Source organism: Micropterus salmoides, unplaced genomic scaffold, assembly GCF_014851395.1.
Source record: "Micropterus salmoides isolate LMB-PRFRI ecotype aquatic unplaced genomic scaffold, ASM1485139v1 Ms_hic_scaffold_17, whole genome shotgun sequence".
NCBI classification, from domain to species: domain Eukaryota; kingdom Metazoa; phylum Chordata; class Actinopteri; order Centrarchiformes; family Centrarchidae; genus Micropterus; species Micropterus salmoides.
The window spans coordinates 14469697-14483878 of NW_024040817.1; the positions used below are offsets into that span (position 1 = coordinate 14469697).

The 14182-nt window shown below is 45.6% G+C and overlaps 1 protein-coding gene across 1 annotated transcript in view; it reads left to right on the forward strand.

The window, feature by feature from the left end:
• The window catches only part of ash1l (ash1 (absent, small, or homeotic)-like (Drosophila)), a 33115-nt gene that overhangs the window by 4035 nt on the left and 14898 nt on the right, over positions 1–14182 (forward strand). Inside the window, 12 exon segments of the mRNA XM_038725902.1 lie at positions 124–926; positions 2884–3429; positions 3432–5172; positions 5175–7277; positions 9643–10312; positions 11264–11437; positions 11564–11658; positions 12127–12200; positions 12357–12402; positions 12643–12751; positions 12952–13158; positions 13325–13471. Of these exon segments, the coding sequence (XP_038581830.1) occupies positions 318–926; positions 2884–3429; positions 3432–5172; positions 5175–7277; positions 9643–10312; positions 11264–11437; positions 11564–11658; positions 12127–12200; positions 12357–12402; positions 12643–12751; positions 12952–13158; positions 13325–13471 (6521 nt within the window). The 5' untranslated portion in view covers positions 124–317.

Consider the following 14182-nt stretch of genomic DNA (forward strand, 5'->3'; position numbering starts at 1 on the left):
GTTTAAAAGTGTCAATGTTTGCTTGATGTCCTGTGTTGCTGTGACTAATGTTGAATTTGTTTCTTCCCCCTCCAACCTCCCTTTCCTTCTCTCTCCCTGCTATACCTTTCTTTACTGCTACAGTTGAAGGACGGAGAAAGAGGGCTGGACAGCTGAGGAAGGGAGAGAAGCCACCTAAAACCAAGGAGAGCTTCACCCTCACCGTTATCCCCCTCCCCCTTTTCCCCCTTCACCCCCATCCCACCCCCTTACAAAAACTCTACCTGGTATCCACAATATCCCCTCCCTAGTAAACCTGCACGCCCCCTAAAGTTCTGATGGATCTGAAGATTCAGGGGGGAACCGCAACTCCACCCCCTCTTCTCTCAGGTGCCCCCACAGGGGAGCGAGAGAAGGAGGGAGGGGGTGGAAAGAAAGAAGAGGAGGAGGAGAAGAAGAGAGACAGAGAGAAGGAGGGAGCTGCCGCTGTCTCGTCTGGTACAGGAGGTGCAGGGCCAAGTGGCCCAGGAGGTGCCAGCGGTGACCAGTCTCATTTCTCCATCAAGGAGAGCAGCCTGTCCGAGGGCAATGTCAAACTTAAGATTGGACTTCAAGCAAAACGAACAAAGAAGCCCCCTAAGATCTTGGAGAATTATGTGTGCCGACCAGCCTTCAGGGCCACTGTGAGGCATACAGGGCGTGGAGGAGGCAGTGCTCGTGGAAACCGTGCAGGGGCTACAGGTGATGGGCCAGGCAGTCAGACCCAGAGTCCTTCACATGGTAGGGAAAAAGAGAAGGAGAAGGGTCCCAGTGTCAACAGACCAGCCCCATCATCTTCAGCAACCACCTCTGCTAAAGCTCCTACACCACCTCCTCCTGCTCCTTCTACCGCCAGCACTATCATCCTGTCACCCTCCCAAGTGAATGGGAGTGCTCCAGCAAAAAGGGTAAGGAGGGAAAACATTGTCAGTTTATGTATTTTGATTCATAAATGGATTCACACTCTGCCAAAAGTGAACATTCAGCATTGACAGTGTTCAACATCAGGGCTGGAAGATTTCACAATCACGATTAATTGAACATTTGATCTCGATTACGATTATTGAACGATTATTTTGTTTTTGAATGTTTTTTGTTGTGGTTTTTAACAAGGTTTGTGCTGTAAATATGCTCAGCTATTAAAGCTGGGTTTATTTATTCACAGATTTCACAAATCCGTTATCTAAATGTTAAGTAATATGGTAATGATGACATGCAATTACAGACATAGTTCCCATATATTCGGTACATCGCCGCTGCTGAATTATGACTGCTGCTACTAAACTTTCACTCAATTATTTAATACAATGCGGATCAAATGTTTTTCACCCGCACACTGTGAGAGCATGTTAAATCACGCTTTGCTAGCTTCCTCTCCTCATTCATCAAAGGACATCTGTGAGACTGGTGCTTTTATAAGGGCAGCAGAGTTAAAGTTAGCGTGCCTATGTGTTTGCGTAGCGAGTGAGTAAACAAGCAAATGAGAGAGAGTGAGCGGCAGAAAGTGACGCTAAAAGCGAGTGAGTAATAAGTTGTCAGTCTGGCAGTAACTGCACAGTATAGGTCACAGTGTGTCCTTCATTAAAAGTCTGTCTGTTGTTTCCACAACTGCTGGAAAGTGAAGGCGGTTAGCGCAAATAACCAAAATTACTGACATGGGGAAATTACGTCTGTTAGAGGCTCTAACTTTCAGTTTCGATTACTTTTCAATTAATTGTCAAGCCTTATCACCAAATAATTATTTTTACATTCTTTTGTACATTTACCATACTTCCTTAAAATGTTGTTATTCAATCGTCAGCAAGGAAGTGATCCACAACAAGTTTACCCTAGTAATCACCGTGTTATTGCGCAGATAAAGAGCAGAGTATAAATTGTTCTTTAGTTTTCTTTGTGTTCTCTGTTGGCCTGTCTCTATTCATCATGTACCGCCCCCTCCAATCTCCCTCCGTCTGTGTCGTCTATCTTCTGTCTCTGCCTGGCCATGTCCTCTCCACCCCCCTTTACTGCGTGACCCCTCTCTCTAGCTCTCTGTCTCTGTCCCCAACCTGACCCTGAAAAGTGTTATTGAGTTGAGTGTAACTTCCCCCACGGGTATGCCGGGGAAGCAGCATTGGGCCGAAAATCGCATCAATGAATTGCAGTTTGTAAAGGGGTATAGAAACCTATTTTCTGATTGATAGGAGCAACTCGTTAGGTTCAGTGACATTAACACCAGAGTTGCTCTTGATTTTGCCACATTCCTCTCAATGTTGTCATTAGATGTCAGCGTATGACTTCAGTTGTAGTAGTAACTTTGTACATACATCCAGTTGGGCTGCACCCACCGATTTGCTTTTAAATTAACTAATCTAAGGATTATTGTTTTGAGAAGTTGATTAATCTATTGATTGATTTATCCAAAATAAATATCAAAAACATGTCTCATTAATATTTCATTCAATCATCATCCTGAAAAAGACACACATAAAGCACATTAGATTAATGATAATAGTGGCATATTTTAAAATTAGTCTAATTTCCTAGTCACTGCTGTGTTACGATATTAATATTAATATTAATAACAGACGCTGTTTGTCAGATGCCTGATCAGCAAAATACTGGACCTCAAATTCAAAAGGATTACTGTGATGATTTAGTTTAATCACTGTATTTCAACCCTTTTCCTGAACTGGAGAATCAGCATGTTTTCTTAAAGCTGGGGTAGGCCATTTATTTCATAAGCATTTGTTTGTAATGTCACCACCCCAGAAGCACCAGCCCTACCATCCATGTTATTTAGAAACTGGGTAGTGTATTTCTTAAATGTAATAATTATTCCTTAGTACCAGTTCTCATTAACCACCTGCCATCTTTTTTTTGCAGGGTTCACCAAAGTTGGATTGCAAGTCTGATACAAAGCTAGACACGAAAGCAGCCACAACCACATCTGAGAGGCCCCTTAACCTTCACCGCGCTCCACCAGACAGCAAAACGCATCCTTCTGGGAAGAAAACACCAACTCCACAACCCAACCCCAGGACATCTTCCCCTTCTCCACCACTACCTGCATCAAAAGAACCCAGCTTTGAAGGTGTTAAACCTTCTCAGTACACCTTCAGCACTGAAAGTCAAAGGGACAAGGACAAGGGGGTTCAAAATTGGGGAGCACCCACAGTCACCGAGAAATTAGCTCAACTCATAGCGACTTGCCCACCATCAAAGACCCCTAAGCCGGCGAAGCCCTTAAAGATTGACCCCGCTCCTCCTGTCCCAAGCTCAGGCTTTATGGCCCCCACAGCCAAGCAACGGGACAGGGCTATGGCCAATAGGAACACATATTCAAGAATGGTACACCTTTCTCCGCCACCTCCTGTATCACGACCTCCTGGTCGTCCCTATGGTTCTAGGAATAAAGACAATGTATGGAAAATTCACCTATCCTGACACCACTGAGGAAGGAGGACACAGAAGGGGCTGGGAAAGCTAGTAGCAACAGCGCCAATAACATCAGCAGCAACAGCAGTAGTCGCAGCAGCAGCCCAGCACTCACGTATGGCAATAACCGCCTGTCAGCCATGTCAAAGGACATCAACAATGACAACAACAGTAGCATTTCAAAGCCACAGTCACGTCCAGCTCACTGCTTACCCCACACCACCTCTTCACCATCTTGTCCCATTTCATCCTCCTCCACCATCACAGCTGAGCAGAGGACAGTGAGTGCAGTGAGTCATCTGGGCTCCCCTGCTCCCTCACAAGGACACCATGCACGAGATAGTCCTGCCTTGGCAGAGGAAAGCAGTGCAAGTGAGATTGAGCAGGAGAGGGATAGCCCCAGAGACTTAACCAAGTGCCCTCCTCCAGTAGGAACAGGAAAGCCAGATGGAAAAGACAAGGGGGCTGGTAATCAGTCACTGCGGGGGAAGAGCTCTAGTCCAAGTAAGCGCAGTCCCAACCGGGATAGTAGCCGACCCGGTCGGACTAGCAGTCCTCCTGAGCCTGTAAGACAAAGGGCACCTTCTTCACCAGAGCTGGATGGTGAAGAAAGCCCACAAACGCCTCTTAGAGATGATTCCCCTGATTCATCCCTAGATTCTCCTGCAGAGCAGGACAGCAAACCCCTTAAAAAACGCAGGGGAAGGAAACCCCGCTGGACCCGTGTAATGAACAAGACTCAGTGTCAAAGAGCAGGCCAGGACAGTCCCTTCGACCAGAGCAAAACCACCATGCCTTTATCTTCAAGCTTGGAAATGCCATTGCCACCAGTGAAAAGACCTGTAGGCAGGCCTCCTAACCCAAATAAGGTGAAACCCAATCCTGTGCCACAAAATCCAGCATCACAGCTCTTCCCAACCCAGCCTAAAAAAAGAGGAAGGCCGAAGTCAAAAATGCCAAGGCTTGACGCCTCGACCCGTGGGTGCCTACCTAACAAGCTGGCTCCCTCCAAGGTCTTTTCATCTTTATTGAAGTCCAAAGAAGAGCAGGACCCCCCTGTTCTTCACCCAGAGGTAGACCTGAACCCTCCTAAACCAATACCTCGAAAACGTGGACGCCCCAAGCGCCTTCCTCCTACCTTACCCCAGGAGGGTCAACCTCCCACGTTGGCTCCAGAGGCAGGGGACATGGGAGACAAACGGTTCCGCAGCAAAGGAAATGGGCAGCTTATCATGAAAACTATTATAGGCAAGATCAATAAGATGAAAAGCATGAAACGGAAGCGTATTCTCAGTCAAATCTTGTTAGGCCCTAGAACAGAAGACATCCCTAAAGGCTCCACCAGTAGTGTGGTTGGCTCTGCGGAAGCTGCAACACAATCATTGTCCTCTCTGGCTGCTTCTTTTGGGGGAAAACTAGGGCCTCAAATTAATGTCAGTAAAAAGGGCACAATATACATGGGTAAAAGGAGAGGCCGTAAACCAAAAGCAATGACTAATGCCACAGCTACAGCTCCACCAGAACCCTTCCTATCCCCAAATACCACTTCCCCTCTCCATCACCATCAATCACAACACCACCAGCTCTCCTCTTCAGAGGTCTTTCCCTCCCCCTCCCTCTCACAGTCTAGTGGAGGCCTAAGTCCCATCAGCGATGCCAGTTTTGTGGAGCCAGGCTCAGTGCACTTTGTAGGTCACTCTCACTATTCTAACCCCCATCATAGCCACAACACGTTTTCCTTCCTCCTCCAACCTTTTCAGCCCCTAATCCTCGCAACCCAGGGCTGGGCCCAATGTCATCATCTATGGCCACAGCAGCTTCCCAGAAAAAGTCATCCTGCCGTGGATACCATCAGCACCACCATTATAGGCAGCACTTCCATTATCATAAGCTTTCGCCTCCCAGGCCGCTCCATCCCACCTCCCCTGCACCCCTCAGTGAGCTAAAAGAAGCCACTCCGTCACCAGTGAGTGAGTCACACAGTGAGGAGACAGTGCCCAGTGACAGTGGTATAGGAACAGACAATAACAGTACTTCTGATCGTGGTGAGAAAGCTGGAGGGGCGGGTGGCTTGGGTGGAATTGGAATGCCACCCGGGATGGGCAGTGGATTATTAATGCCAGGTGTCATCGGTTCAGCTATGGGTCCAGGGGTGGGCCTTAATTCCAGAGGCAGGCGGCGACACTCCACTGTGCTTATGGAACATCCCTCACCCTCTCCATCACCCCACGGGGCAAGGTCATCACCTGACCCCAGGAGATCTCACCCAGCAGCTCCTGCCTCCTCATTATTGGGACACAAAGAGAAACATAAGCACAAGTGTAAACGCCGCAGCCATGGGTGTCCTGGCTATGACAAGCTAAAAAGACAGAAAAGGAAACGCAAGAAGAAGTATTTACAGCTGCGCTCCCGGCGGCATGACCCAGACTTTCTTGCTGAGCTGGACGAGATTGTTGTGAGACTGAGTGAAATTCGGATAGCACACCGCACCACAGGGCACCGGCTTGGCAGTGGAATAGGCATGGCTGCAGGAACGAGTAGAGGGCCAGGAGTGGGGGGCAGGGCCAGTGGTGGCATAGGAGGCACAAGTGGCCCTCCTCCACATCATTATGTTCACAGGGACCTCCTGCCTACAATCTTCAGGGTTAACTTCGGTAGCTACTACTCCCATCCTGCATACTCCTGTGACCCATTGCACTATGTTCGTAAACCAGACATGAAGAAGAAACGGGGACGGCCTCCCAAACTGAGGGAGTCCATGTCTGAAGTTCCCTTTGTACCTGGGCTTGGATTTCCACTCTCCAGTGGAGGCTTCTACCACCCCTCCTATGGTGTTCCCTACTCTTCTGGGCCCCTGGGGTTGGGCTATTACAGAGGCTATCCTCCTGCTAGTACTCTGTATCCCCACCCACACCACCAGTCACCCCACACAGCTCCTTCCCACCACTCTCACCACTCACCGTCTTTCCCCCCTCCTCCCCCCACATCTTACATGCATCATCACCACCCATCACATCTCCTGCTGAACCCCTCCAAATTTCACAAGAAAAAACATAAGCTACTTAGGCAGGATTACCTGGGAGGAGGAAGGTCCCCTGTTCTCTACCCACCCATGTCCTCTGAGCTTTCCTTCAACTGGCACCACAAACACAAACACAGACATAAACACAGGGAGCGCTGTGCTGAGGAGGACAGGGAGGAAGCAGCAAGAGGAGGATCAGGGAGTCGGGCTAGCGCAGGGATTTCTGACAGTGGAGCATCAGGGAAAGGAGAGCGCGTTGGTAGTTTAGGAATGGCAGAGTCTTTACAGCGATGCCGCTTTGGACGAGACTCCTCCAGCATCAGTGCCAGCAAGCAAGCTGCTGCCTCTTCTGCTAACTCCCCTTCTTCATCATCATCCTCATCTGCAGAAAGGTACAAGCGCAAAGAGAGCTCCATGTCCTGTCTTGGCCCCTCCAGGCTGGCACTGGGTAGCAGCTCAAAAGGCCACCACCCAGTGGAGTCCTGGTTCAGGATGGGCAGCTCTAAGGCAGACTACTCTAAGCTTTCACGGAGCCATGTGGCACCTGGCCAGGGTCCTTTCTCAGATGGACGGGCTGAAGACCCAGCAGGCTGCTCAGACAGTGAGGATGAGGAGCCTCTCACTCCTATGGAGGATGTAGAGCCTGGAACCCATGATTCTCCAAACCTCACAAATTTGTTTGCATCTGCTCTCACCCGCACTACACTGAAGGGGGGCAGGAGCAGAAAGACTGAGGTAGTCACAGAGAGCTCCAGCTTCTCCCGCATGGAACGGCCAATGAGGAAGGACCGCTCAACATCAGCAGAAAGAAGAGAGTTAGGTAAGTCTAATTTAGTTGAGCTAAATGTAATGAGTGGGCTGCAGCTGAGCACCCACCGATAAACTCATATACAGGTAACAACAGCATCTGCATAGTTAATTTAAAATAAAGAAAAGACTTTATAATAAACAGTAACATTAGCAGCAATGAGGTATTTGTATGTATTTGTTCTTTGACATTTCATTCAAAGCATTGAATTCCATATTGTTCATGTAGCCCTGTAAGCTTTGGAGTTTGCTGGCACAGAACACAGACCCATATTAAACTTGGCATTATTATGAAGGTTAATGGAGTCAATTGTGCACCAAATTCATTTTCCAAAAATAGTTCGGATGCAGTTGTGTCAAGAATCCTGTGGCTGAATGTATTTGGGTGATGTATAATGAGCTTTATGACTTGGCACAGCTATGGTGCATTTGGAACAGTGTGCAATCAATTAGATCCAGCACTGATTCCAGGACTATGTTTTTGGGCAATAACCCTTTCAGACATTGCCATATGGCACAGCAAGTGGGCTCTCAAAACTTGGTCTCTGCTCTCTGAAAATCCGTCACAGTGCTGAGAAATTGTGTAGTGGTTACAACTGGAGAACCATCCATTACTCAGTTGTGGTTAGATCAAACATCACTTGAAAATGATCTGTTCTGAATCTGTAGCCCTCTCAGCTCTCCCCCATCTGTACAAAGAAAATACAAAGTAGACTGGGCCACTTATTTTAGTGAAAAAGTCCCCTTGAAAGACACACTGACATCCCCTGTGCATACACTCTCTGACATTTGGTAGCTCTTACTAGTGGTTATGGGCTTTGTAAAAAAAAAAAAGCTTTCGTAATGACTTAAACTGGCCCCTTTGTGAGTGTGGATGGCCGCAGTTGGCCACAGTTCATATAGCATTCCTGCTGGAGCAAAATGGGTGGAGTGTTTTGTTAACAAGCTATATTTAGTAGACATTTCCCTCAAAAGCCCACAATGTGATGCCTACACCCAGTACCTGGGCTGATCTAATGTTGCTGATGGTCATAAAGCCATGGTCTTGCTTTATAAGTGCGACTCCAAATGCCCCCTGACTAAGAATGATGTTCTTTGTGTGTGTGTGTTTGTGTTTGTGTGTGTGTGAGAGCAGTGGTAGGGTAGGTGTTTGTATTTGAATATTACCCAATTCATATGTGCATGTTAGTAAGTGAGATGGGAAGCTGTAAGGTCCCAGTTTAGGCAGCATGGTGCAGTTCAAACCAGGCCAGGGTAATCCTGGATTAGAGCTCAGGCTTTGGGGTCAACCAGCGGTCGCAGACTGCACCGTGAAGGTAGAGGAGGCAGAGGGTGGGGCTTTGCTGGCACACAAGAAAGTGGGGAGTGATGGAGGTAGATAGATGCATACTGACAAGAGAGTATGGGTAGAGAGTGATGTGGAAAAAAAGACTGTAAATGTAGCCAAGGATAAGGTGTAGCATAAAAGAGCAGGTGTGAATGTATATGTTTCCATCCAAATGTTTAGATTTTAAGTGAATTTCCAAGTCAGAAAAACAAAACAATAATAAATGTTTGTTCCCATTAACTACATAACTTAAGCCATGTACAACCTGCGTGTCCATACACTGGCTGACTCCATGCATGATAACCCATCATGACCACATGTTCACACAACACATGGGACTGGGGCAGGGGCCAGACAGTGATTAAATCTGTTGTTCACTCTGATAAGCTCGCTAATCAGTTGTCCCCCTCTGACTCTGTCTTACCCGGTGACTTGGGTTACATGTGTGGCCTTCTTGATCTCACAGTGGCCAGTTTGTGTGGGTCGCTGATCATGGGGCAGCCTTCTTTAACTGAGCGTGGACTTGTTTGACACACAATGATGGTGTTAATAGACATATTACAAGTATAGCAGTATTTGTTACGATTCAGTCTGTTATAGTTGCGCTTGCTTGCTTGCATTTTTAATATTGTTTTAAATCTGTGGCATTCTGACAATTCATATAGAATAAATTGAATGAAGTAATTTAAGTTTAAAGTTGTGGAGGAATAGGTTAGGTAAAGGGTCAAAGTTCTTAGAAGACCAGGGGGAGTATGAGTATGAATTTAAATTTCTGTAAGTTGTAATTAATAACCAAAAGTGAAAGACTATTTTGTCATTCAGAAAATGTTTGGCATGAATAGTAAAAAAATCACATGTCCCTTTATCTTACCAAACTGTATACTTTTGTCCATTAGTTCACAAAGTTAAGACATTCACAGGGCAGTATAATCACAGCTGACTGTCTCAACTGTTGCCACTTACAAACCCTAAGAATTGTTAAAAATGTGTGCTGTGTGCTTTGATAATTAGTGCTACATATGCAGCAATAATTTTCTGTGTCTTTGACAAGGTTCATCAGGTATCCAGACAAGAGGTGTTGCCCTCTCGACCCCTGAAGGGCCTGATGAATCCCTGCACCATCGACAGCAGCAGCACCATCACCAACCTTCTCTGTTTCACTCCCACGGCTCTGCTTCCTCCTCCTGCCTCTCCCCCACTCAGGACTGTTGCCTGGATGCCTCCCTGCCCCACCACTCCCATCGGGTACAGCCATCCAAACACAGCCTGCACCACGTCAATAAAATCCTGCGTGCCAAAAAGCTGCAGAGACAGGCTCGTACAGGAAACAATGTGGTAAAGAAGAGGGGCCCCGGACGTCCCAGGAAGTACCCGTTACCCTCCCCGCCACCATCTCCACCACCAGTGGCTGAATTGAATCAGACTCGGCACAGGGATAGAGGAGGAGAACGGCCAGCCGGGGGCAGAGGGTGGGAGGGGGACACTGTGACAGATGCTATTGAGTCGGTAGTCCAAGGCCAGCATAGAAAAGGTCAGAAGAGGAAGCACTGGGACAGAGAAGGGGATGAAGAAGAAGAGGAGGAAGAAGAGGACAGGGTGGTAGAAGAGACTGAGGAACGATTGCCGGACAGAGAGGAGAACCTGGGCAACCTGGTAGCAAGGTCCAAATCTGGGACAGGAAGAAGCTGGCTTACCCAGGACGAGCTCCAGCACTTTCGTGGGTAAGCAAATTTCCATTACATTGTTGCATATTAACCATTACTGACAAAGATTTACAGTGAGTACTAGGGCTAAAGTTTTGCTAAAGTTCAATATTACCTATCAGTCTATTTTTGACGGAAGCCACATCAAGCAGCACAGAGCAGATAAACCAGGCAGGAAGTCAGTCACAGAACAGCATAGAGAATCCAGTTGATTTTCAAAATAAAACACCCATTGCAGACTCCCGATCATACATCAACAATAAACACAGTTAAAACAGACAAAAAACCCCCAATTTAACTAGATAGCTACTTAACCATGGTAGTATCATGAAAGACAAAGACAACTGAACAAATAAGCAAAATCTGAACAAGTCAGCAAAATCAGACAGGCAAAATGCTCTTATTCTGAAATGCTCCATGTGGATATGTAACGTTAGCCTGCAGAGAGAGGAACAGAGCAGGCTCACAGAGCGCTGTTATCTGTTGTTGAAGCACACAAAATCACAAATCAACAAAACGTCAACAACGTGTAGGCTAAATGGTCCGCTGCTGAAACACTTCAGTGTGAGTTCACGCCGGACAAAACCGCAGCACAGCTGCTGCCTGTGTCAATTCGGCTGGTGCCCTTATCCCACGTTTTCCTCTAGTTTTGTTTGTTAAGTACACGCCCTGTGCCCAGTCTGATTGGTGAGTAGGACCGTAACAGGAGAAGCATGGAGCTTGTGATTGACGAGCAGATCTGTCTCACAAGGATGACAATGGAATGAATTTGTAACTTAATGGCTGTTTAAAACGGGTCAGATGTGCTGTGCATTTTAATTGCCGTCTTCACGAATCATTATCTTTCAAATCGCGATTTCGATTTGAAAACGATTAATTTTTCAGCCCTAGTGAGTAAATGCTGATGTAAAAAGCAACATTTAGTAAGTCCAGTCTTCACTAGAAACCAAGTCATGGTTCTATTTTTAGCTCAATGGAAAGCAAGCCAGATGGCCACTGCTCCCCAGAACAACCAGACACCGTCACCAGGGAACAAGCTCCGCCCATACCCATAACCAGCCAAAGGGAGAAGAGACCAGCCAGACCTCCAAAGAAGAAGTTCCAAAAGGCGGGCCTTTACTCGGATGTGTACAAGACTGAAGAGTGAGTCCAAAGAAATCTTACAATAAAATGTTACTTTTTTCCCTTCTAATAGTTCATTTTAGATATATCAAGATATCATAACAGTTGTTTTTTTTTTTTTAACCATTTCTATGTCACACCTTGCAGTCCCCGGAGTCAGCTTCTGCAGCTAAAGAAAGAGAAGCTAGAATACATACCTGGGGAACATGACTATGGATTGTTTCCAGCTCCTATACATGTTGGTGAGTCTCAAATTAGAGCACTTTTTTGCACGGTGCCTCCTATTTTTAAAACGCAGGATTTAAGCAGGTATTAACAAAATTAACTGTCCCGTCTTTTAAAATACTTGACAAATCTAAGTTAATTATGTTTTCTGGTGCTGTAAAAAGTTGGTTTTATATGCAGAATTCAAACATTGGCCTATCTCATGAAGTTTGGTTAGTCACTTTTGCTGAGTAAAAGCCATGACTACTCTTTTGACCTTCAGATTCAAAGGGCTTCTGATATAACTCATCAAAGCTATCCAGATAACTCAGTAAACCTGCTTCTAGGAACAGGACACTTCTTTTTTCATTAACCACAGGCCTGCATTTTCAGCGATGATAAGATGAAAAACACAGAGGGTCAATCTAATTATGAATATAACTAGGATTTATGCATATTGTCAAAAATGACTTCCTCTCCCCTGCTTTTTTTTTTTTTTTTTTTAGGAAAGTATCTGAGACAGAAGCGCATTGATTTCCAGTTGCCTTACGACATCTTATGGCTGTGGAAACACGATCAGGTGATCAATCATGTTGAGCACTAAGTGTTTTTAGGGTTTTCTGTTCACTGTAAATTTATGACGGATAGTTTCAAAAGGTAAAGCCCCAGTGAAGGCTCACATTTGTTTATGTCGTTAAACCTCTTTTACATTTATCATTCTGTTTTTGTGTTTCAGCTTTACAAGAGGCCTGATGTCCCCCTTTATAAAAAGATCAGATCAAGTGAGTATCCGGCTTTGTTTCAGGGACCCAGTCAGAATGTAATTCGTGGCCTGATTAAATCATGTGCTTGCATTTCTTTGTTTTGGTTGCCTTGGTTGCTTTAACTGTTTTAGTTCTTGTGATCAATTACATGCATTGTTTGCAAAACAGGAATTAAAATATTTGATGCTCTCACTGCTGTTCACACTTCATGATAGTGTCAGTAAATGTAAAATGGTAATTTCCCCATTTGCTTCACAGATGTCTATGTGGATGTGAAGCCTCTTTCTGGTTATGAAACAACTACATGCAACTGTAGACCACGCGAGGATTCGACTGAAAAATGCTGCCTGGATGATTGCCTGAATAGGTAAAGATAAATCCCGGCATATAATGGCGGCTTTTAACACTTGGATCTTATTATTGTTCAAAATACAGTACTCTGGTTTAGTCATGTTTGTCTAGGAACGTTGTTGTAAAGTTGTTTGTTAAGTAAACAAAACGTGTGAATAGAGGGTCATTATAGTGTTGAGACAAAAGAATAGCAGCCTCATTTTCCTGCTTCCCCAGGATGAGTTTTGCTGAGTGCTCTCCCAGCACCTGCCCATGTGGTGATCTGTGTGACAACCAACACATCCAGAGACATGAGTGGGTCCAGTGTCTAGAGCGATTCCGTGCTGAGGGCAAGGGTTGGGGTATCCGTACCAAGGAGTCACTTCGCTCTGGACAGTTTATCATCGAGTACCTGGGAGAAGTGGTTAGCGAACAGGAGTTCAGGTGAGACAATCGTGGTCACGTATTATTCAAGAAATTGTTATTGGGTGTTTATTCTGCATCTGTCTTTCTGCCACTTCCTCAGTTCAGGACTTGATTTCTTTTGACATGGAAATTAATGAAAACCTCTCTTTGAATCTCCCACCCCCTCTCTCGTACCATCTTTCAGGAGCCGTATGATGGAGCAGTACTTCTCCCACAGTGGCCATTACTGTCTGAATCTGGATAGTGGCATGGTGATTGACAGCTACCGAATGGGCAATGAGGCGCGCTTCATAAACCACAGCTGTGAACCCAACTGTGAGATGCAGAAGTGGTGGGTATCATGGCAGCTTTAAACCCGTACCGTCCTAATGTCCTTGTGGTGGTTTTATGTTTTCACCAGAGCCCAGATTTGGCTAAGCCTGTTGATGCACAAGCATGAGCAGTTGCCACAAGTTGTTAAGGACGGATAATTGAGCCAGACTTAAACTGCATCACTGACTTTGATGACAAAGAAAGCTTACCTCTTTCACTCGCACTATGGTAACGGTAGTGTTAACTTACATTAGGAGTACAATAAGAGTATGGTTTACCATTTAAAGGGGCCATGTGGTTTTGTTGTAATAAAACAAAAATGATGTTTACATTGATTGTTAATCACCACAACGGACGGTGTACCCTTGAGTTCTAACAAGTGTTTCAAGTGCATTTCTTTTCTCATAAAACATTTGCAAAGCCTCTAACTGAATTCACATTTATCGCTTTTGTAGTCAGATAACATCAATGTGTTTATTTTAAATGTATTGTTAAAGGGAAGAAAAAAGTATCTGGGGAAATATCAGAAAAGCTGGAATGGCATGTTCCTATCTGTGTTTGATTGACAGCAGCTGGCAGGCTGCCAAAGTGCTAGTGTTACACCCTAGGGCATGAGAGACAAAGTAAAAAAACAAACAAAACATGCCCACATGTCAGTACATGGGCAGACGGCGTGACCAAAAAAACATTTGCAGGTGCATTTACATGCTGTTTAATGTGCTGCTTGTAA